Source organism: Pseudoliparis swirei, chromosome 1, assembly GCF_029220125.1.
Source record: "Pseudoliparis swirei isolate HS2019 ecotype Mariana Trench chromosome 1, NWPU_hadal_v1, whole genome shotgun sequence".
Classification (NCBI taxonomy): domain Eukaryota; kingdom Metazoa; phylum Chordata; class Actinopteri; order Perciformes; family Liparidae; genus Pseudoliparis; species Pseudoliparis swirei.
Window position 1 is genome coordinate 22,546,210 of NC_079388.1, and position 23,151 is coordinate 22,569,360.

The 23,151-nt window shown below is 49.3% G+C and overlaps 1 protein-coding gene and 1 long non-coding RNA gene across 2 annotated transcripts; one reads left to right on the top strand and one right to left on the bottom strand.

Annotated features, from left to right (window-relative positions):
- Nucleotides 1-1,061: 1,061 nt before the first annotated feature.
- LOC130191810 (uncharacterized) lies at nucleotides 1,062-1,879 on the top strand. Its single transcript, XR_008831255.1, has 3 exons — nucleotides 1,062-1,308; nucleotides 1,386-1,521; nucleotides 1,712-1,879. It is a non-coding gene; the product is annotated as an uncharacterized LOC130191810 (long non-coding RNA).
- A 669-nt stretch (nucleotides 1,880-2,548) lies between these two features.
- On the bottom strand, nucleotides 2,549-23,131 carry bop1 (BOP1 ribosomal biogenesis factor). Its single transcript, XM_056411460.1, is given in 14 exon segments — nucleotides 2,549-2,566; nucleotides 2,637-2,859; nucleotides 2,925-3,025; nucleotides 3,027-3,039; nucleotides 3,139-3,223; nucleotides 3,940-4,231; nucleotides 5,093-5,276; nucleotides 8,249-8,387; nucleotides 8,631-8,700; nucleotides 9,333-9,413; nucleotides 9,492-9,653; nucleotides 22,010-22,123; nucleotides 22,190-22,399; nucleotides 22,849-23,131. Coding segments are annotated over 13 exon segments (1,794 nt in total). The 5' UTR covers nucleotides 23,038-23,131; the 3' UTR covers nucleotides 2,549-2,566; nucleotides 2,637-2,705.
- Between the last annotated feature and the right edge of the window lie 20 nt (nucleotides 23,132-23,151).

Sequence of the window (23,151 nt, forward strand, 5' to 3'; positions counted from 1 at the left end):
TAGTATAACTTGTAGTACCACACAGTCTGTAAGGTAGTATAACTTCAGTACTCACCAGTATGTGGCAGTAGTATAACTTGTAGTACTCACTCAGTATGTAAGGGTAGTATAACTTGCAGCACTACACAGTATGTAAGGTAGTATAACTTGTAGTACTAACACAGTATGTAAGGTAGTATAACTTGTAGTGCACCACACAGTCTGTAAGCAGTAGTATAACTTGTAGTACTACACAGTATGTGGCAGTAGTATAACTTGTAGTACTACACAGTATGTGGCAGTAGTATAACTTGTAGTACTCACCAGTATGTGGCAGTAGTATAACTTGTAGTGTTTACACAGTGTATGTGGCAGTAGTATAACTTGTAGTACTACACAGTCTGTGATAGTGAGCTATAACTTGTAGTACTACACAGTATGTGGCAGTAGTATAACTTGTAGTACTACACAGTCTGTGGCAGTAGTATAACTTGTAGTACTCACCAGTATGTGGCAGTAGTATAACTTGTAGTACTCACCAGTATGTGGCAGTAGTATAACTTGTAGTACTACACAGTATGTGGCAGTGGTATAACGTAGCCTACAGTATAACTTGTCGTACTACACAGTATGTGGCAGTAGTATAACTTGTAGTACTACACAGTATGTGGCAGTAGTATAACTTGTAGTACTACACAGTATGTGGCAGTAGTATAACTTGTAGTACTACACAGTCTGCAAGTGTGATAGTATAACTTGTAGTACTCACCAGTATGTGGCAGTAGTATAACTTGTAGTACTCACCAGTATGTGGCAGTAGTATAACATAGTACTCACGTGGCAGTAGTATAACTTGTAGTACTACACAGTCTGTGGCAGTAGTATAACTTGTAGTACTCACCAGTATGTGGCAGTAGTATAACTTGTAGTACTACACAGTCTGTGGCAGTAGTATAACTTGTAGTACTCACCAGTATGTGGCAGTAGTATAACTTGTAGTACTACACAGTATGTGGCAGTAGTATAACTTGTAGTACTACACAGTATGTGGCAGTAGTATAACTTGTAGTACTCACCAGTAACAGCTCGTATAAACACAGTTCTCACGTTCCATGTTGAGGCACTGAGAACGGTGACGTCACTTTCCAGTCAAGTTTAAACTTATGTTCCTTTGCTCAACTTCAGGTCTGAGGAGCTCGGTTCAGGTCTGAGGAGCTCGGTTAAGGTCTCGGTTCAGGTCTGAGGAGCTCGGTTCAGGTCTGAGGAGCTCGGTTCAGGTCTGGGGAGCTCGGTTCAGGTCTCGGGAGCTCGGTTAACGTCTCGGTTCAGGTCTCGGGAGCTCACTCAGTTCCAGGTCTCTGAGAGCTCAGTTCAGGTCTGAGGACCTCGGTTCAGAATCGGTTCAGGTCTCGGGAGCTCGGTTAAGGTCTCGGGAGCTCGGTTAAGGTCTCGGTTCAGGTCTCGGGAGCTCGGTTCAGGTCTGAGGACCTCGGTTAAGGTCTCGGTTCAGGTCTCGGGAGCTCGGTTAAGGTCTCGGTTCAGGTCTGAGGAGCTCTGTTCAGGTCTCGGTTCAGGTCTCGGGAGCTCGGTTCAGGTCTCGGTTCAGGTCTGAGGAGCTCTGTTCAGGTCTCAGTGAGTCTCAGTTCAGGTCTGAGGCTGTTCAGGGTCTCGGGAGCTCTGTTCAGGTCTCTGCCTGGGGCCGGTTTGCAGGTCTGGGGAGTCTCAGTTTCAGGTCTGAGGAGCTCTGTTCAGGTCTCGGTTCAGGTCTCGGTTCAGGTCTGAGGAGCTCTGTTCAGGTCTCGGGAGCTTGGTTAAGGTCTCGGTTCAGGTCTGAGGAGCTCTGTTCAGGTCTCGGGAGCTCGGTTCAGGTCTGAGCTCGGGCTCAGTCTGCCGGCTTTGGAGAACACCATCACGCTTTGGTTCCGGCAGACGACCCGGAAGAAAAACACCAAATACCGGAAGTCTACCTCCTGCCTTCAAAATAATGGAGGCAGATTTCAGTTTAATTGAGGAAGTAGAATGTATTGCGACGCTGGTTTATGACCCTTCTGACCCGGAGTGTTTATCAAATCTGCTGCGCTTCTCGTCCTCAGAGGGTTCCTGTATTAACAACGTGACACTTTAAGGCTGGGAGGTCATCAAAGAGATCAAAGAGACCAACGAGACAACAACAAAAAGACTCACAGGTGAGTTTACATTTTTAATATCAAACAAAATTGAAGTCTCAAAGATCTCGCTGGTTGGTTGGTTGTGGGTGGGTTGGTTGATGGTGGGTTGGTTGGTTGGTGGTGTTGGGTTGATGGTGGGTTGGTGGTGGGTTGATGGTGGGTGGGTTGGTTGATGGTGGGTTGGTTGGTGGTGTTGGGTTGATGGTGGTGGGTGGGTTGGTTGATGGTGGGTTGGTTACCGGATGGGTGGTTAAGGTTGATGGTGGTGGGTGGGTTGGTTGATGGTGGGTTGGTGGTGGGTGGGTTGGTTGATGGTGGGTTGGTGGTGGGTGGGTTGATGGTGGGTGGGTTGGTTGATGGTGGGTTGGTGGTGGGTGGGTTGGTTGATATGGGTTAATTGTGGTGGGTTGGTTGATGGTGGGTTGGTGGTGGGTGGCTGATGGTGGGTGGCTGGTTGATGGTGGCTGGTGGTGGTTGGGATGGTTACCAGGGTTGATGGTGGGTTGGTGGTGGGTGGGTTGATGGTGGTGGGTGGGTTGGTGGTGGGTGGGCAGGTTGCTAGGTGAAGAGGCGTATAGTGGCATCGGCTCCGGAGGAGAAGACCCAGGGTTGAGTGGGGTGAAAGGTCACATCTAGGACTCCGAGGTCATGCGTGATCACATGACCTCGGAGAACCTTCACCGGGACGATCAATGGGTTCTGCAGCAGGTCACTGGGGAGAGACGCGTGTGTTATGGTGTGTATCATGGTGTGTATACTGTGTGTGCGTCTCTGTACCTGTACACCGTCCCGTGGCAGACGATCACCGAGCCGTCGTCCGACGCCGAGGCGAACAGCGGTGGCGGGTATTAGCCGTGGAAGGCCCGCAACCTCACTGACCTTCTTGTGGTGTCTGCGGACAGGAAGTGGACGCGTTGACAAGCCAATGGAAACACGGACATCCGGTGCACCGAATGTGTGCCGACTCCTTCACCGGGCGGCCGCTACGTACCGCAACATCTTGTAGGGTTTGGTTGAGAGGTCGAGGTCGAACCAGCTCAGCCTGCAGTCGTAACTCCCACAGATCACATGATCACCTGCAGACAGATCACGCCGTGGGGCGGCTCACTGGCTGCTGGTCTACTGTAGTCTGAGTAGTCTGTGGGTATAGTGGTCTATCAGTCTGGCGGTCCTACTAGTCAGCGGTCCTGTAGTGTGGCGGTCTGTGGTCTGGCGGTCTGTAGTCTGGTGGTCTGTAGTGTGGTGGTATGTGGTCTGTAGTGTGGCAGTCTGTAGTGTGGTGGTGCAGATGACACACGATTTATTAATTGGTGAGTCTGCCTGGTCTGGCTGCTGTCTGTAGTGTGGTGGTATGTGGTCTGTAGTGTGGCAGTCTGTAGTGTGGTGGTATGTGGTCTGTAGTCTGGTGGTCTGTGGTCTGGTGGTCTGTAGTGTGGTGGTATGTGGTCTGTAGTGTGGCAGTCTGTAGTGTGGTGGTATGTGGTCTGTAGTGTGGTGGTCTGTAGTCTGGTGGTCTGTAGTGTGGCGGTCTGTAGTGTGGCGGTCTGTAGTGTGGCGGTCTGTAGTGTGGTGGTCTGTAGTGTGGTGGTCTGTAGTGTGGTGGTCTGTAGTGTGGTGGTATGTGGTCTGTAGTCTGGTGGTCTGTAGTGTGGTGGTATGTGGTCTGTAGTGTGGCAGTCTGTAGTGTGGTGGTATGTGGTCTGTAGTCTGGTGGTCTGTAGTCTGGTGGTTGTGGTGGTATGTGGTCTGTAGTGTGGCAGTCTGTAGTCTGGTGGTCTGTGGTGATCGTTACCCCCGGGGTGGACGGCCATGCTGGAGATCCACTTGGAGTTGGCCTGTAGTTTTTTGGTCATTTCCTGTTTCACCAGGTTGTAGATCCGGACCGAGCGCTGCGTCCCCACGAAGAAGTAGGGCCGGACCGGGTGGAAGGACACGCACTGGACCAGACCTTTGTTCTTCCTGAAGGGGTTCTGACTCCGCCTCCGGCTCACCTGGTGGATGAACACCTGCAGGTGGCTGGAGTGATCGGGCATTACCGACGCCAGGTAATCTCCTTTAGCGTGCCACGTCACCTGGTGGACAGCCTGGGAGGATACAGAACACGCAGTCAGAGAGGGAGAGAGAGAGAGAGAGAGAGAGCTCAGGGAGAGAGAGAGAGCTCAGTGAGAGAGAGAGAGAGCTCAGTGAGAGAGAGAGCTCAGGGAGAGAGAGAGAGAGCTCAGTGAGAGAGAGCTCAGGGAGAGGGAGAGAGAGCTCAGGGAGAGAGAGAGAGCTCAGGGAGAGAGAGAGAGAGCTCAGTGAGAGAGAGAGCTCAGGGAGAGAGAGAGAGCTCAGGGAGAGAGAGAGAGAGCTCAGGGAGAGAGAGAGAGCTCAGGGAGAGAGAGAGAGCGCTCAGAGAGAGAGAGAGCTCAGGGAGAGAGAGAGAGCTCAGGGAGAGAGTTTAGGCTCAGGAGAGAGAGGCTCAGGGGAGAGGCTCAGGAGAGAGGAGCTCAGGAGAGAGAGCTAGGGAGGCTCAGGGAGAGAGAGAGAGGAGTCAAGAGAGAGGCTCAGGAGAGAGAGGCTCAGGAGAGAGAGCTCAGGGAGAGAGAGAGATAGAGAGCTCAGGGAGAGAGCTCAGGGAGAGAGAGAGAGAGCTCAGGGAGAGAGAGCTCAGGGAGAGAGAGAGAGAGAGCTCAGGGAGAGAGAGAGAGAGAGAGAGAGAGCTCAGGGAGAGAGAGAGAGAGCTCAGGGAGAGAGAGCTCAGGGAGAGAGAGCTCAGGGAGAGAGAGAGAGAGCTCAGGTAGAGAGAGAGAGAGAGAGAGAGCTCAGGGAGAGAGAGAGCGAGAGAGAGAGCTCAGGGAGAGAGAGAGAGAGAGCTCAGGGAGAGAGAGAGAGAGGTTGAGATAACTGGGTAGAGATAACTTGGTAGAGATCCTGGACCTGTAATCAATCAGATGGACTCTCACTTTGGGGTGTTGTATTTTGAGGTTGATTCCTTGGCTAAGCTCCTCCCCTTCTGCGTCGGTCCACGTCACAGGGCCCACCTCCTCAGTAGACTCCGCCTCCCGCTGACCTGAGAGGAGTCGCTCTGTGGACAAGACAACCTGTCTGTCTGCCAGAGAGGGCGACAGGATCAGCACCACGGAGTCCCTAAAGCAGAGACAGAAACACATTTATTAAAGGATATAGAAATGTTACATCGCCAGTACACAAACATAAAGTACACAAACAAAAACAAGTTCAAAGTTGAGAACTGTTCTCCCAGTCTGTAGCAACATCCCCATACCACCTTAAGAGGTTCAGTCTGAAGCAACGTCCCCATACCACCTTAAGAGGTTCCGTCTGAAGCAACGACCTCTTACCACCTTAAGAGGTTCCGTCTGAAGCATCGTCCTCTTACCACCTTAAGAGGTTCCGTCTGAAGCAACGACCTCTTACCACCTTAAGAGGTTCCGTCTGAAGCAACGTCCTCTTACCACCTTAAGAGGTTCCGTCTGAAGCAACGTCCTCTTACCACCTTAGGAGGTTCCGTCTGAAGCATCGTCCTCTTACCACCTTAAGAGGTTCCGTCTGAAGCAACGACCTCTTACCACCTTAAGAGGTTCCGTCTGAAGCAACGTCCTCTTACCACCTTAAGAGGTTCCGTCTGAAGCAACGTCCTCTTACCACCTTAAGAGGTTCCGTCTGAAGCAACGTCCTCTTACCACCTTAAGAGGTTCCGTCTGAAGCAACGACCTCTTACCACCTTAAGAGGTTCCGTCTGAAGCAACGACCTCTTACCACCTTAAGAGGTTCAGTCTGAAGCAACGTCCCCATACCACCTTAAGAGGTTCCGTCTGAGATAGCGACCTCTTACCACCTTAAGAGGTTCCGTCTGAAGCAACGTCCTCTTACCACCTTAAGAGGTTCCGTCTGAAGCAACGTCCTCTTACCACCTTAAGAGGTTCCGTCTGAAGCAACGTCCTCTTACCACCTTAAGAGGTTCCGTCTGAAGCAACGACCTCTTACCACCTTAAGAGGTTCCGTCTGAAGCAACGACCTCTTACCACCTCCTAGAGCCCTCAGTAACCTGAAACCCTCCACCCTCCCCCCTCTCTCTTGACGACTGACGGGTGAGAAGACGGCTGGAGAAACTACTCAGCGCAGAGCTGAAGGTCCTGATGGCATCAGCCAGGGTCTAAGATACCTCGCCGCAGCCTCTGAGTGTCCTGCAGCGCCTCTTCACCCTCAGCCTGAGGCCAGGAGGTCGATGCTGTGAAGCGTGATGCCGATCCTGTCCCAAAAGTGCCTGTCCCAGCCTGCTGACGCTGGGCCAGTGCCCTCACCTCCCATGACCAGTGCTGGAGAGCTGATGTGGCCCACCTCGGCCACTGGTGAAATCGTTGGACCCTCTGCAGATTGCTTTACCAGCCTCTGTAGGGTGGGCGGCGCCATCATCTACCTGCTATGGCAGGCTCAGTGCAGCACCTGGATGGGCAGTGTCTCTGTGAAGTCACTTTTGACCTACTCCAGTGGCTGGCACCATCCCAGCCACTGCTTACTGGTGAAGCTGCAGGTGGCGGTGTGGGCGTGTCCACCATCTCCTGGATCACTGGCCCCACTGCAGGCAGTTTGTCAAGGAATGGGCGTGTGCTGCAGCAGGCGGTGGTCAATGATGTTCAAACCACGAGGCTAATCTGTCTCCTTCCTCTTGCACAACCACGCAGTGACTGGTACAGCTGCGGTCATGCATCTGCAAGTACTCAGTGATTCTGCAGTGGTAGAATATTAGGGATGGGCCAGGAGGGGAGGAGTACAAGGCGTGGTGAGTGACTTGTAAAGTGGGCGATGAGAACCACCCTGTGACTGAGCGTGGCCCAAGACCAGAGATGGTGGTGGGTTCAGGAGGAAGAGCTCCTCCCTCTGAGTGTCCTGGGGAGTGGGCGTGGACATGGTGAGGTACAAGTACCTGGGGCTCTCCATCGACAGCCGACTGAACTGGAAGGCCAACATCAACATGTACCAAGAAGGGATGGTCGACTCTTTTTCCTAGGAAAGCAGAATCCCATGTGCAGCCATAAGAGTTGTTCTGGTCGGTTGAAGCCAGTGCTGCACTTTGCCATTGTCTGCTGGGGGGAGCAGCAGCCGAACCGGTGACTTCAGCCGTCTTAACAAACTGGTTGGGAGGCTGGCTCCGTATCGGCTGCCAGCTGGGCACCTGGAACAGGTGGGTGGAAGGAGGCGTTGAAGAGCTGCTGTCCATATTGGTTAACCCGGAAACCTCTCCACCACCCTCTTACAGGGACTGAGGTTCCGTCGCGAAAGCATCGTCCTCACGCTCCATACCACAAGGACAGATACAGGAGAACATTTCACCGGCGGCTATGAGGCTCTGACGGATTCCCTCTTGCAGATCACTAAACCTTCTTATATTTTTTATGTTTTGTTTTTTTTTATATTCTTGTGTGTTTAACACTGCAAACAAACCAAATTTCCCCTTAAGGATTAATAAAACCTATATCTATATCTTAAGAGAGGTTCCGTCTGAAGCAACGTCCTCTTACCACCTATAGAGGTTCAAATCTGAAACATCGTCCTCTTACCACCTTAAGAGTTCCGTCTGAAGCAGCGTCCTTTGTAAGTTCCGTCACAAACGAAACCTCTTCCCCACCACCTTAAGGTTCAAGTCTGGGCATCGTCCTCTTACCACCTTCAGAGGTTCAAATCTGGAAACTTAACGTCCTCTTACCACCTTCAGAGTTCAAGTCTGAGCATATCACCCATAGGAGTTCAAATCTTGAAGCATAGTCCTCTTACCCACCGCCTTAAGAGATTTCCGTCTGAAACTAACGACCTCTTACCACCTTAAGAGGTTCCGTCTGAAGCAACGACCTCTTACCACCTTAAGAGGTTCTCCTTCAGAGCCAGTGAGAGGCCGTTGTCTGGTTGCCCCTAGCGTCTGACGGGTTATACGTTTACTCTCATGCTTCATGCCTCTGACATGTTGTTGTTGTTGTTTTTCTCAAGCTCTGTGAGCCGCTGACCCCGCTGACCCCTGAATGATGAGGCTACATATATTCAGATGATCTGACGTATGTCTGTGTCTCTCCCCGGTTGGCTGACTGTAAACAAGGAGAACTGACCGGGCGACGGCCAGCAGGCAGAGCAGCGGGTTGGGGTTCCACGCCACGCTCTTCACGGCTCCGCCCACCTGGATGGTCTGTTGGCATGGCGAAGACGAGCGCACCTCCCAGAACCTCTGGAGGCAGGAGTCATAGCTTCCTGCCAAAATTACATGGGGCACAGTACTTGTACACGCAGGGCACAGTACTTGTACATGAGGCTGATGCCTGCATGAGCACAGTACTTGTACGCAGGGCACAATGCTATACACATGAGGCACAGTAGCGCTGAGACACAGTACTTATACACAATGCTTGTACCACATGAGGGCACAGTACTTGTACACAGTACTTGTACACGCAGGACACAGTACTTGTACACAGTACTTGTACACGCTGTTACCTGAGGCGAGCCATTGACCTGATGGAGACACACTGATGGAGCGGACCAGACCGCTGTGACCCCGATACACCTACACACACGCGCACACACATAGACACACGCACAGACACATCATTACAAATGTACATAGTCCTAGGATATGTCAGCAGAGTGTGCGTGTGCGCTCGTCCGTGCATGTGTCTGTGCGTGTGTCTGCGTGTGTGTCTGCGTGGAGGTGTCTGGCGTGTCCACCGTGTGTATCTCTGCGTAATATCTCGCGTATGTATACTCACGTGTATCTCGTGTGTCTGCGTGTGTGTCTGCGCGTGTGTCTGCGTATCCTGGCGATGTGTCTCTGGTATGTCTACTGTATTCACTGCGTGTGTCTGCTGTCATGTCTGCAACGACCATATCTCTGTATGTCTGCGTGTGTGTCCTGTGTCTCGCGCGTGTGTCTGTGGCCGTGTGTCTCGTGTGTGTCCTGGTGTGTGTCTGCGTATGTGTCTACGCGTGGCTGTCTCACAGTGATGTGTCCCTGCAGCATGTCTCTTGGCGTGGGTACCTAACGTGTGTGTGTGTCTGCGTGTGTGGCAATGACTATAAATGTGTGTCTGCATGTGTGTCTGCGTGTAATATGCATTATGTGTCTGCGTGTGTGTCTGCGTGTGTGTCTGTGTGTGTGTCTGCGTGTGTGTCTGCGCGTGTGTCTGCGCATGTGCGTACCAGAGACTGAGTGGTAGGGAACGGCTGCAGGTCTCTGGGCTTGGGCAGCTTGGGGATCAGGTCCTCTGGGTTGACGTTCACCTGCAGACAGACAGGTTACTGGGGACCTCTTCCTCACGGAGCGTGCTGCGGCCCGGTTGTGTGAGCGTGTTGGGGTACCCTCATCTTCCTCTGGCGGGGGCACAGGTAAAGGTCCAGGCAGCGCTCAAACCTCTCGTGGAGGAACCGAGGAAACGCAGGAACCTGCCGGAGGCTGGAGAACTTCCTGGGGACGAACGGCAGCTTCCTGTCTGAGGCGTCCTGCTGCTCCCACAGAGCCCGCTGCAGACAGACAGGCAGGGAGACAGACAGGGAGACAGACAGAGAGACAGGGGGACACAGAGAGGGGACACACAGAGACAGACAGGGGGACACACAGAGACAGACAGGGGGACACAGAGAGAGAGACAAGGACACACAGGGGGACACACAGAGAGAGACAGGGGGACACAGAGAGAGAGACAGGGGGACACAGAGACAGACAGGGGACACAGAGACAGGGGGACACAGAGACAGACAGGGGGACACACAGAGAGACAGGGGGACACAGAGAGAGACAGGGGGACACACAGAGAGAGACAGGGGAACACACAGAGACAGACAGGGGGACACAGAGGGACAGGGGGACTGAGGGAGAAAGACAGGGGACACAGAGAGAGAGACAGGGGGACACAGAGACAGACAGGGGACACAGAGACAGACAGGGGACACACAGAGAGAGACAGGGGGACACAGAGAGACAGACAGGGGGACACACAGAGACAGACAGGGGACACACAGAGACAGACAGGGGGACACAGAGAGAGACAGGGGGACACAGAGAGACAGACAGGGGGACACAGAGAGACAGACAGGGGGACACAGACAGACAGGGGGACAGAGACAGACAGGGGGACACAGAGAGACAGACAGGGGGACAGAGACAGACAGGGGGACACAGAGACAGACAGGGGGACACAGATACAGACAGGGGGACACAGACAGACAGGGGGACACAGAGAGAGACAGGGGACACACAGAGACAGACAGGGGGACACAGAGAGAGACAGGGGACACAGAGAGAGCGGGGAAAGACAAAAACGAGGAGAAAACACAAAGACAAAGGGCCGGGAAAAAGACAGAAAAGGGGACCCCCCCCAAACGGGGACAGGGGACCCCAAAGAGCCCGGCCAAAAGGAAAAACGGGGGAAAACACCGGAGGCGGGGCCAAAACGGGCCCCCGCCGGGGACACCCAACCCCAAGGGACGGGGCCACCCACAAACCCGGGGAAAAAAGAAAACACAAGGGGCCCGAACAAGGGGCCCACCCCCAAGGGGCCGCGGGGAACGACCCAAACCCCCAAAGGGGCACGAAGAAGGGGAAAACCAAAAAAGGGGGCGAAGAAGCCCCACCCCCAAGGGGCCCAACACGAACCCCCAAAGGGGAACAACCCCCAACCCCCCAGGGGCAAGAACCCCCAACCCCCAGGGGCCCGAACAGCCCCCATTGGGGCCCGAAAAAGCCCCAACCCCCAAGAGGCCGGGGAACAAAAACCCAACCCCCAAGGGGCCCCAGAGCCGGGAAGGGGCCGGCGGGGCCCAAGGCGACGGGGAACGGCCCCAGGGGGGCCCAAAACAGGGGGCCAAGCCGGAAGGGGACCCGGCCCCGAAGGGGAAAAACAGAGAGACAGGGGGCCCCCGGGGGACAAAAAAGGAAAACGCCCGGGGACCCGGGCGGGCGGGGGCACGGGGGGGCCACGGAAAGGGGGTTTGGCTCCGCCCCCGGCCCCTGAGACAGGAGCCCCCCCCAGAACCTACCCCCCTCGTTCCAAAAAGGGTCCCGGGGCCCGGGTTTGGACCCGGGGCCAGGAAAGGGGGCACTTTGGGGCGGGAAATTTTGAAAATCTTGTCTTGGGCCAGAATTGAAAGTTTTTCATTTTGGGCCCAAACCAGGGCCAAGTAGGGGCCCCGCGGGCCCCGTCCCCCCCCCAAACCTTGACCAACCCATCTTAAAGGGCTTTTGGAAACCGGGTTTGGCCCTTGCCTTTCGTGGGCGGGTGGCTGCGCTTGTCGGGGGTTTTGGGGTTTGGGTGCCGGGTGGGGCTCCTTTTCCCGGGGCTGGCTCCCCTGGGCTGGGGGTCGGCCTGGCCCGCCGTGGCTCCTGGTCCCCTGGCCCTGGCGGGGCCCGGTGTGTTTGGCGTGGGTTGGGGCGGGCTTGTGTCCCGGGTTGTCTCTTGGGGTTTTGGGGGTTTTCCCCGCTGGTCTCTGGGGCGGTTGCCGCGCCCCTGTTCCCCGCGGGTGTCCTTTGTCTGCTTGTTTTGCCGGGGTTCCCCTCCTGCGCGCGCTTTGGGTTTCGCTTGGGTTTTCCCTTTCCCTGGGGTTGCTTTGTGTCCCTTTCCCGGGCCCTCCTTTTGTCCGGGTGTCGGCTGCGCCCCTTTTTCCCTGGGTTTGTCTTTTTCCCTCCATTTTGGTACCAAAGGGGTGGGGGGAAGGTCTTTGGGGCCATTTGGGGGAATGGTTCCCGGGGGTTTGATTTTCCCTGCAAAACCAAAAAATTAAACCGGGGCCCTTTTCCCTAACACTGCGGGGCCCCTTGGGATTTTGGGGGGACCCTAACCCGGGGGGCCACAGGAAAAGGCCAGGCACCTAAACCTCCGGGGAAACCCCAAAAACCCCAGGAACCTGCACGGGAAACCCGGGGACACGGAACCCTGTTCTCCCTGCCACAGGCCCTGAAACAAAACACAGGAAACAGACAAGAAAGGGGGGAACAGAAAAAGGGACAAAAGGGAACAAGGACACAAAACAAAAAGGAAAGGGGGGACACAGAAAAGAAAGGGGGGACACAGGAAAAGGGGGGAACACAAAAAGGGGGGGAACACAGGAAGGGGGAACACACAGAGAAAGGAGGGGGAACACAGAAAGGGGGGACAAAAGGAAAGGGGGAACACAGAAGAAAACACAGAAACAGGGACACAGAAAGGGGGGACAAAAGAAAAGGGAACACAAAGAAAAGGGGGGAACACAGAAGAAAGGGGGGACACAGAAACAGAGGGGGACAAAGGAACAGGGGACACAAAAGAAAAGGGGGAACACAGGACAGAAACACAAAAAAAGGGGGGGACAAAAGAAGAAAAAACAAAAGAAAAAGGGGGGAAAGAAGAAGAAAACACAGAACAAAAAGGGGACACAAAAGACATAAAAGGGGAACACAGAACAAAAACAAAAGGAAACAAAAGGGGACAAAAAAGGGGGGAACACAGAACAAAAGGGGACACAGAACAGAAACAAAAGACAAGGGGGAACACAGAAACATTGGAACAATGAAAGACCCCTGAGGAACCCCCTGCCTGAAAACGGGGGCCTTGAACCCGGGGCCAGGAACAGGGGGCCATCACGGGCCCAAAAAGAAACCCCCTTTGGCCACATGAACCTCCTGAAACATAACCCTTTTGACGGGGCCCTTTTACATTGCCCCATAAACACATGAAGCTCCGGGGCCCCTTGGGACCGGGGGAAGCATCACTCCCACTGAAGAATCCCCCTAAACAACAGAACCTGGACCCCGGGAAACAGGGCCAAAATGAACATGAACAACAAAGGGGTTTTCCAGGGGAAAATTTGGGGGCCATTCCCCCAAAACCCCTGAACCTTTAAAGGGGCTCTGAACTTCCTGAAGACTTCCCCAGGCCCCCTGCCATGAAGACTTTCTTTTTGGCCCTGAAGCTCCTGAACAAAGGAAACTTACATGAAGCCTTCCCTTAAACCCCAATGGGGGAACAATGAACCCCCCAGAACCACCCCCTTTTGCCAGGAAGCCCAATGCCTTGCCAGGGGAAAATCCTTCCCACCATTGAAGCCAAGGGAAATTTTTTGCCCATCCAGGGAAGCCCCAGTGTTTATTCCCAGAAACAAAAATTTTAACACAGGGAAAAAGGGAACACATGAAGACATCACATAAACACATGAAGACATCACATGAACACATGAAGACATCACATGAACACATCACATGAACACATGAAGACATCACATGAACACATCACATGAACACATCACATGGACACATGAACACATGAAGACATCACATGGACACATGAAGACATCACATGGACACATGAACACATGAAGACATCACATGAACACATCACATGAACACATGAAGACATCACATGAACACATGAACACATGAAGACATCACATGGACACATGAAGACATCACATGGACACATGAAGACATCACATGAACACATGAACACATGAAGACATCACATGAACACATGAACACATGAAGACATCACATGAACACATGAACACATGAAGACATCACATGACACATGAATACATCACATGAACATACAATTATTAAAGACATCACATGAACACATGAACACATGAAGACATCACATGGACACATGAATACATCACATGAACACATGAACACATGAAGACATCACATGAACACATGAACACATGAAGACATGAACACATGAAGACATCACATGAACACATGAAGACATCACATGAACACATGAAGACATCACATGAACACATGAACACATGAAGACATCACATGAACACATGGACACATGAAGACATCACATGAACACATGGACACATGAAGACATCACATGAACACATGAAGACATCACATGAACACACATGAAGACATCACATGGACACATGAACACATGAAGACATCACATGAACACATGAACACATCACATGAACACATGAAGACATCACATGGACACATGAACACATGAAGACATCACATGAACACATCATGAACACATAGGAAGACAGCGGGGAGCATCATATGAACACATGAACACATGAAGACATGAACACATGGACACATGAACATGAACACATGAAGACATCACGCATGGACCTTGAACACATGAACATATGAAGACATCACATGAACACATGGAGATATCACATGAACACGCTGGACACATGAAGATCCGCGAACATGAACACAGCGAAGACATCACATGTGAACACATGAAGACATGAAGACAGCGAACACACATGAAGACATCACATAAACACATGAAGACATCACATGAACATGAAGTACATCACATGAACACACATGGACACATGCCGAAGACATCACATGAACACATGGACACGCAGACAGACATCACATGAACACATAAACACATGAAGACATCACATGAACACATGAAGACATCACATGAACACATGAAGACATCACATAAACACATGAAGACATCACATGAACACATGAACACATGAAGACATCACAGCGGACACATAGACACAGACATCATGAACACATGAACAGCATGAAGACATCACATGAACACATGAACATGACAGAGACATCGCAGACACGCGAACATATCACATGAAAGACATCGCGCGAAATATTACGAATACATGAAGACATCCACATGAACATGAATACATCACATGAGACACATGGGGCACATGAAGACATCATGGACTGAGAGAATAATAATACATCATCATGAATACATGTGAACACATGAATATCATATTGAGGCTTGGACACATGAAGACATCACATGAACACGCGAACACATCATGGGCCGCAGCAAGACATTTCATGGACACATGAACACATGAAGACATCACATGAAAACACATGAAGACATCACATGAACATACATGAATACATGAATATCACATAACACATGGACACATGAAGACTTCACATGAACACATGAACATCACATGAACGCCGAACATGGAAGACATCCACATGACACGCCAGAGACATCACATGAACACCACCGGAACGCAGAAGACATCACATGAACACATGGACATCCGCGAGCGCCAGAAGACATCACCGCCAACACGCGGAACACATGAATACATCACACGCGACACACATGAAGACATCACATGAACACATGAAGACATCACATGAACACATGAACACATGAACACATGAACACATGAAGACATCACATGAACACATGAAGACATCACATGAACACATGAAGACATCACATGGACACATGAAGACATCACATGGACACATGAAGACATCACATGACACATGAACACATGAAGACACATGGAACACATCCATGAAGACATCACATGGACACATGGACACATGAAGACGCATCACATGACATCCACATGAACATTGAAGACATCACATGAACACATGCCCAAGACATCCATGGACGCCCACGCGACACAACATCATGAACACATGAACACATGAAGACATCACATGAACACATGAACACATCCGCGAAGACACGCAGGGCAACACATAAACATCATGAACACATGAAGACATCCGCTCGACATGAACACATGAAAGGACATCATCCATGGACACACAGGACGAACACATGAACACAAGGAAGACATCCGCATGGACACATGGAAGAGACATCACATGAACGCATGCGAACACATGAACACATGAAGACATCACATGGGCGCCAAGACATCACATGAACACATGAAGACATCACATGAACACATGAACACATCACATGAACACATGAACACATCACATGAACACATGAAGACATCACATGAACACATGAACACATGAACACATGAATACATCACATGAACACATCGCTAGACATGAAGACATCACGCCCGAACTGAACACATGAAGACATCCCGCGACATGGACACATGAACACATGAAGACATCACATGGACACATGAACACATGAAGACATCACATGGACACATGAACACATGAAGACATCACATGGACACATGAACACATGAAGACATCACATGGACACATGGACACATGAACACATCACATGAACACATGGAGACATCACATGAACACATGGACACATGAAGACATCACATGAACACATGAAGACATCCATGCATCACATGAACACATGAAGACATCACATGAACACATGGACACATGAAGACATCACATGAACACGCCGGACACATGGAGACATCACATAAACCGCAGCAGCGAAGACATCCGCGGCACGCTGAACACATGAAATATCAAGAACACATGAAGACATCACATGGACAACATAACATATCATGAACACATAGAAGACATCGCGAACATGACCGCAGACACATGAACACATGACATGAACACATCACATGAACACATGAAGACATCACATGAACACATGAAGACATCACATGAACACATGAAGACATCACATGGACACATGAAGACATCACATGAACACATGGACACATGAAGACACATGAACACATGAAGACATCCGCATGGTTATGAACACATCCACGCCAGAGACATCACATGAACACATGAAGACATCACATGGACACATGAACACATGAAGACATCACATGAACACATGGACACATGAAGACATCACATGAACACATGAAGACATCACATGAACACATGGACACATGAAGACATCACATGAACACATGACGACATGGACACATGAACACATGAATGAATATCACATGAACACATGGACAGATGATCACATGACGCCAGACACATGAATACAGAACACTGAACACATGGACACGCCAGAGACATCACATGAACACATGAAGACATCATACGAACACATCCGCGAACATCAATGAACACATGAACACATGAAGACATCACATGAACACAGCAGACACATCAATACATGAACACATGAAGCACACACATCACGCGGAACACATGAATATGAACACATGAAGACATCACATGAACACATGCCAGACACGCGACATCACGCGCAACACATATTGAAGACATCGAACACATGACTAGACATCACAGCAAAGACACTATGGACACATACCGAAGACATCACATGAACACATGAATGACATAGTAAGACATCACATGAACACATGGACACGCCAGAGACATCACATGAACACATGAAATCACATGAATACATCACATGGACACATGAAGACATCACATGAACACATGAACACATGAAGACATCACATGGACACATGAACACATGAAGACATCACATGAACACATGAAGACATCACATGAACACATGAACACATAGACATGAATACATCACATGAACACATGGACACATGAACACATGAATACATCACATGGACATATGAAGACATCACATGAACACAATATGAAAACATGAAGACATCATACGAACACATGGACACATGAAGACATCACATGAACACATGAAGACATCACATGAACACATGAAGACATCACATGAACACATGAACACATGAAGACATCACATGAACACATGAAGACATCACATGAACATGAACACATGAAGACATCACATCACATGAAGACATCACATGAACACATGAACACATGAAGACATCACATGAACACATGGAAGACATCCAAGAACACCATGGACACATGAACATCATATGAACATGGACATCACATGAACACATGAAGACATCAGCATGGACACATGAACATGAAGACATCACATGTGGACACAGACACATGAAGACATGGACCTGAACACATGACAGCGAACACATGAACACAGTTACGCGAACATGGACACATGGACACATGAAGACATCACATGGACACATGAAGACATCACATGAACACATGAACACATGAAGACATCACATGAACACATAAACACATGAAGACATCACATGAACACATGAACACATGAAGACATCACATGGACACATGAAGACATCACATGGACACATGAACACATGAAGACATCACATGGACACATGAACACATGAAGACATCACATGGACACATGAAGACATCACATGAACACATGAAGACATCACATGAACACATCACATGAACACATGAAGACATCACATGAACACGGAGACACATCACGGACAAAGAAGACATCACATGGAACACATGAGACATGAACACATCACATGAACACATGGACATCCGCATGGACATACACATGAAGACATCACATGAACACATGAAATGCCATGAAGACAACACATTGAACACATCACGCGAACCGCCATCAAGGCTGGAACACATGGTATCACATGAACACCATGGACATCATACCACATGAAGAGGGGCATCCACGCCATGGACACATGAAGACATCACATGAGACACATGGAATACATCACATGAACACATGAACATCATGAAGGTTTCTTAATCACATATGAACACATGAGAGACATCACATGAACACATGGACACATGAAGACATCACGCATGCCAGTTGTGGAAAACGTCACATGGACACGCCGATGACGCACATCACATGAACACATGGACATCCATAAACACGCACGCAAGACATCACATGAAGACATCACATGATGACATCACATGAACACATGGACACATCCGCAGAAGACATCGCCGACATGAACACATGAACACATCCACATGAACACATGAAGACATCATGACATGGACACATGAATATCACATGAACATGGACACATGAAGACATTACATGAAATACATGGACATAATAGTTTATGAACACATGGATACATGAAGATATCATACATGAACACATGAATATACTCACATGAACACATGAACACATGAAGTTATCACATGAACACACATGCGGACACATTGAAGACATCACATGAACACGCCATGGACACATGAAGACATCACGCATGGACACATAGAGACATCACATGAACACATGAACACATGAACACATGGACACATGAACACGAAGACATCACATGAACACATGAAGACATCACATGAACACATGAAGACATCACATGAACACATGAACACATCCACGCCGACACATGAGACATCACACCGACCATGAACACATGAACACATGAAGACATCACATGAACACGCCATGCCAGACACATAGAAGACATCACATGAACCGCCATGAAGCGGGAACATCACATGAACACATGGAAGACAGATTTTGTGAAGACATCACATGAACACGCACGAATACATCACAGCGGACGCGGAACACATGAACACATGAAGACATCACATGAACCCGCAGAGACATCCACATGAAGACATGACACATGAAGACATCACATGGACACATGGTACACGAAGACATCACATGAACACATGAAGACATCACATGAACACATGAACACATGAAGACATCACATGAACACATGAAGACATCACATGAACACATGAAGACATCACATGAACACATGTGAACACATGAACACATGAACACATTAAGGGGACACATGAACGCGAAGACATCACATGGACGCATGAAGACATCATGAACACATGAAGACATGCCCGAACACATGGACACATCGCGAACACATGAACGATATCACATGAACACATGAGCATCCGCCAGACGCGATCACATGAACAGTTATCGCGAACACATGAAGACATCATACGAACATGAAGACATCACATGAACAGGAGCATCACGCCAAACACATGAACACATGAACACATGAAGACATCACATGAACACATGGACACATGAAGACATCACATGGACACATGAACACATGAAGACATCACATGAACACATGGACACATGAAGACATCACATGAACACATGAAACATGAAGACATCACATGAACACATGAAGACATCACATGAACACATGAACACATGAAGACATCACATGAACACATCACATGAACACATGAAGACATCACATGGACACATGAACACATCACATGAACACATCACATGAACACATGAAGACATCACATGAACACATGAAGACATGAACACATGAAGACATCACATGGACACATGAAGACATCACATGAACACATGAAGACATCACATGAACACATGGACACATGAAGACATCACATGAACACATGGACACATGAAGACATCACATGGACACATGAAGACATCATGAAGACATCACATGAACACATGAACACATCACATGAACACATGAACACATGACGCGGCATGGGGAACATCACGCGAACACATCACATATTAAGACATCACATGAACACATGAACGTCATGAACATGAAGACATCATGATTACATGGGGAACACATGAACACATGAAGACATCACATGGACACATGAACACATCACATGGACACATGAAGACATGAACACATCACATGGACACATGAAGACATCACATGAACACATGAAGACACATGAAGACATGAACACATCACATGAACACATGAACACATGACATGGACACATGAAGGAAGATATCATATGACACATGAATACATGAAGACATCACATGGACACATGACGCAGATACATCATATGAACACATCCGCCAGACTTTATGAAGACATCACATGAACACAGCAGAGGGCATCCATGAACATGAACACATGAAGACATCACATGAACACATGACGACATCACATGGACACATGAATACATCACATGAACACATCACATGAACACATGAACACATCACATCGCGCAAGAGACATCATGGACACATGAAGACATCACATGAACACATAAACACATGAAGACATCACATGGACACATGAAGACATCACATGGGCACATGAACACATGAAGACAGACACATGAACATATGGAACACATCACAGAAGATATCACATGAATGAAGACATCAATACACGCCGAAGACATCACATGAACATGACACATGGAGACATGAAGACATCACATGGACACGCATGAGACATCATGAAGACATGGACACATGAGGAGCATCACATGGACACATCACATGGACATCGCATGGTTTTATGAAGACATCCGCGAACATGGACACATGAACACATGAAGACATCACATGGACACATGGACACATGGACACATCACATGAACACATGGACACATGAAGACATCACATGGACACATGAACACATCACATGAACACATGGACACATGGACACATCACATGGACACATGAAGACATCACATGGACACATGGACACATCACATGGACACATGAAGACATCACATGAACACATGAACACATGAAGACATCACATGGACACATGAAGACATCACATGGACACATGACATCGCGAACACATGGACATGGCATGAAGACATCACATGGACTGTGAAGACATCACATGAACACATGAAGACATCACGCCGAACACATGGACACATGCGAAATATCACATGGACACATGAAAGACATCCACATGAAGATATCACATGAAGACATCCACATGAACATGGGAGCATCATGAAGACATCACATGAACACATGGACACATGAAGACATCACATGGACACATGAACACATGAAGACATCACATGGACACATGAACACATGAAGACATGAACACATGAAGACATCACATCACATGAACACATGAAGACATCACATGGACACATGAAGACATCACATGGACACATGAACACATCACATGGACACATGAAGACATCACATGGACACATGAAGACATCACATGGACACATGAACACATGAAGACATCACATGAACACATGAAGACATCACATGAACACATCACATGAACACATGAACACATGAAGACATCACATGAACACATGAAGACATCACATGAACACATGAACACATGAAGGTTATCACGAATACATGAACACATGAAGACATCACATGAACACATGAAGACATCACATGAACACATGAACACATGAAGACATCACATGAACACATGGACACATGAAGACATCACATGGACACATGGACACATCACATGAACACAACACCTCGGTCCTAAAGTTTCAGTCTCACCTCCTCGTCCGAAGAGTCGTGTTTGTACTCATCGTCTTGCTTCGCTTCTGTCGCCGCCGCCACCTCCTCCTCTTCCTCTATCTCCGTCACCCCCATCTTCTTCTCCTTTTCTATCTGCAGGGAGAACAGGACACAGGTGAGTTCCAGAGGAGAACCCTCAGAAGAGCCACACACACACACCTTCGGATCATCGTCCTTTTCTGCTTCTTCATCATCTGATCCCTCCTCTTCCTCATCATCCGCACTGTCACTCCCAGAATCTTCCAGTCCTGAGAAGACACTGTCCTCGCTGTCCGACAGGTCCTCTTCCTCCTCCTGCTCCGTCTTCTTCTCCTCCTCCTCTTCCTCCTCCGTCTTCTTCCTCTCCTCCGTACATTTGAAGTTGAAGATCTGAATAATAACAGACCAACATTGTGATTGTAGAACCTAAATAAGTGGTAGTACTACTACAGCAGTACTGTCGGTAGTACTACTACAGCAGTACTCTCAGTAGTACTACAGCAGCACCAGGCACTACCACAGCAGTACTCCGCAGTGCACACACAGTACCTCGGCAGTACCACACACAGCAGCACTGGCAGTACTACTACAGCAGTACTCTCGGTAGTACTACTACAGCAGTACTCTCGGTAGTACTACTACAGCAGTACTCTCGGTAGTACTACTACAGCAGTACTCTCAGTAGTACTACTACAGCAGTACTCTCGGTAGTACTACTACAGCAGTACTCTCGGTAGTACTACGGTAGGAGGGCTCTACCAGGCTACCAGGAGAACACTATTTATCTCCTGTTAGCATGCTAACGGCTAGCCGCCGGTCCTCCTCTCCGTCGGCCTCACCTCCTCCTCCTGCTGCTCCTCCTCCTCCTCCTCCTCCTGCTCCTCTTTACTCCTCTTCTTCACAGTCTTTTCCAGGACTTTCTTCATCTCCTTCCTCTGCTCGTTACTCCGCGTGCTGCTGCTCTCCTCCATCAGAGCACGTGGTGAATTACTTCCGGGGTCAAAGATGACGCGTTCTCCGTCACACATCACGTGGTTACGTTTTTTTGAAGTGGAAGTCTGGAGGGTTCACTGTTGGCGCCCTCTGGTGGTCATCATACACAACACAGTCTATACAGAGTTGTGGTGGGTGACTGCTGCAAT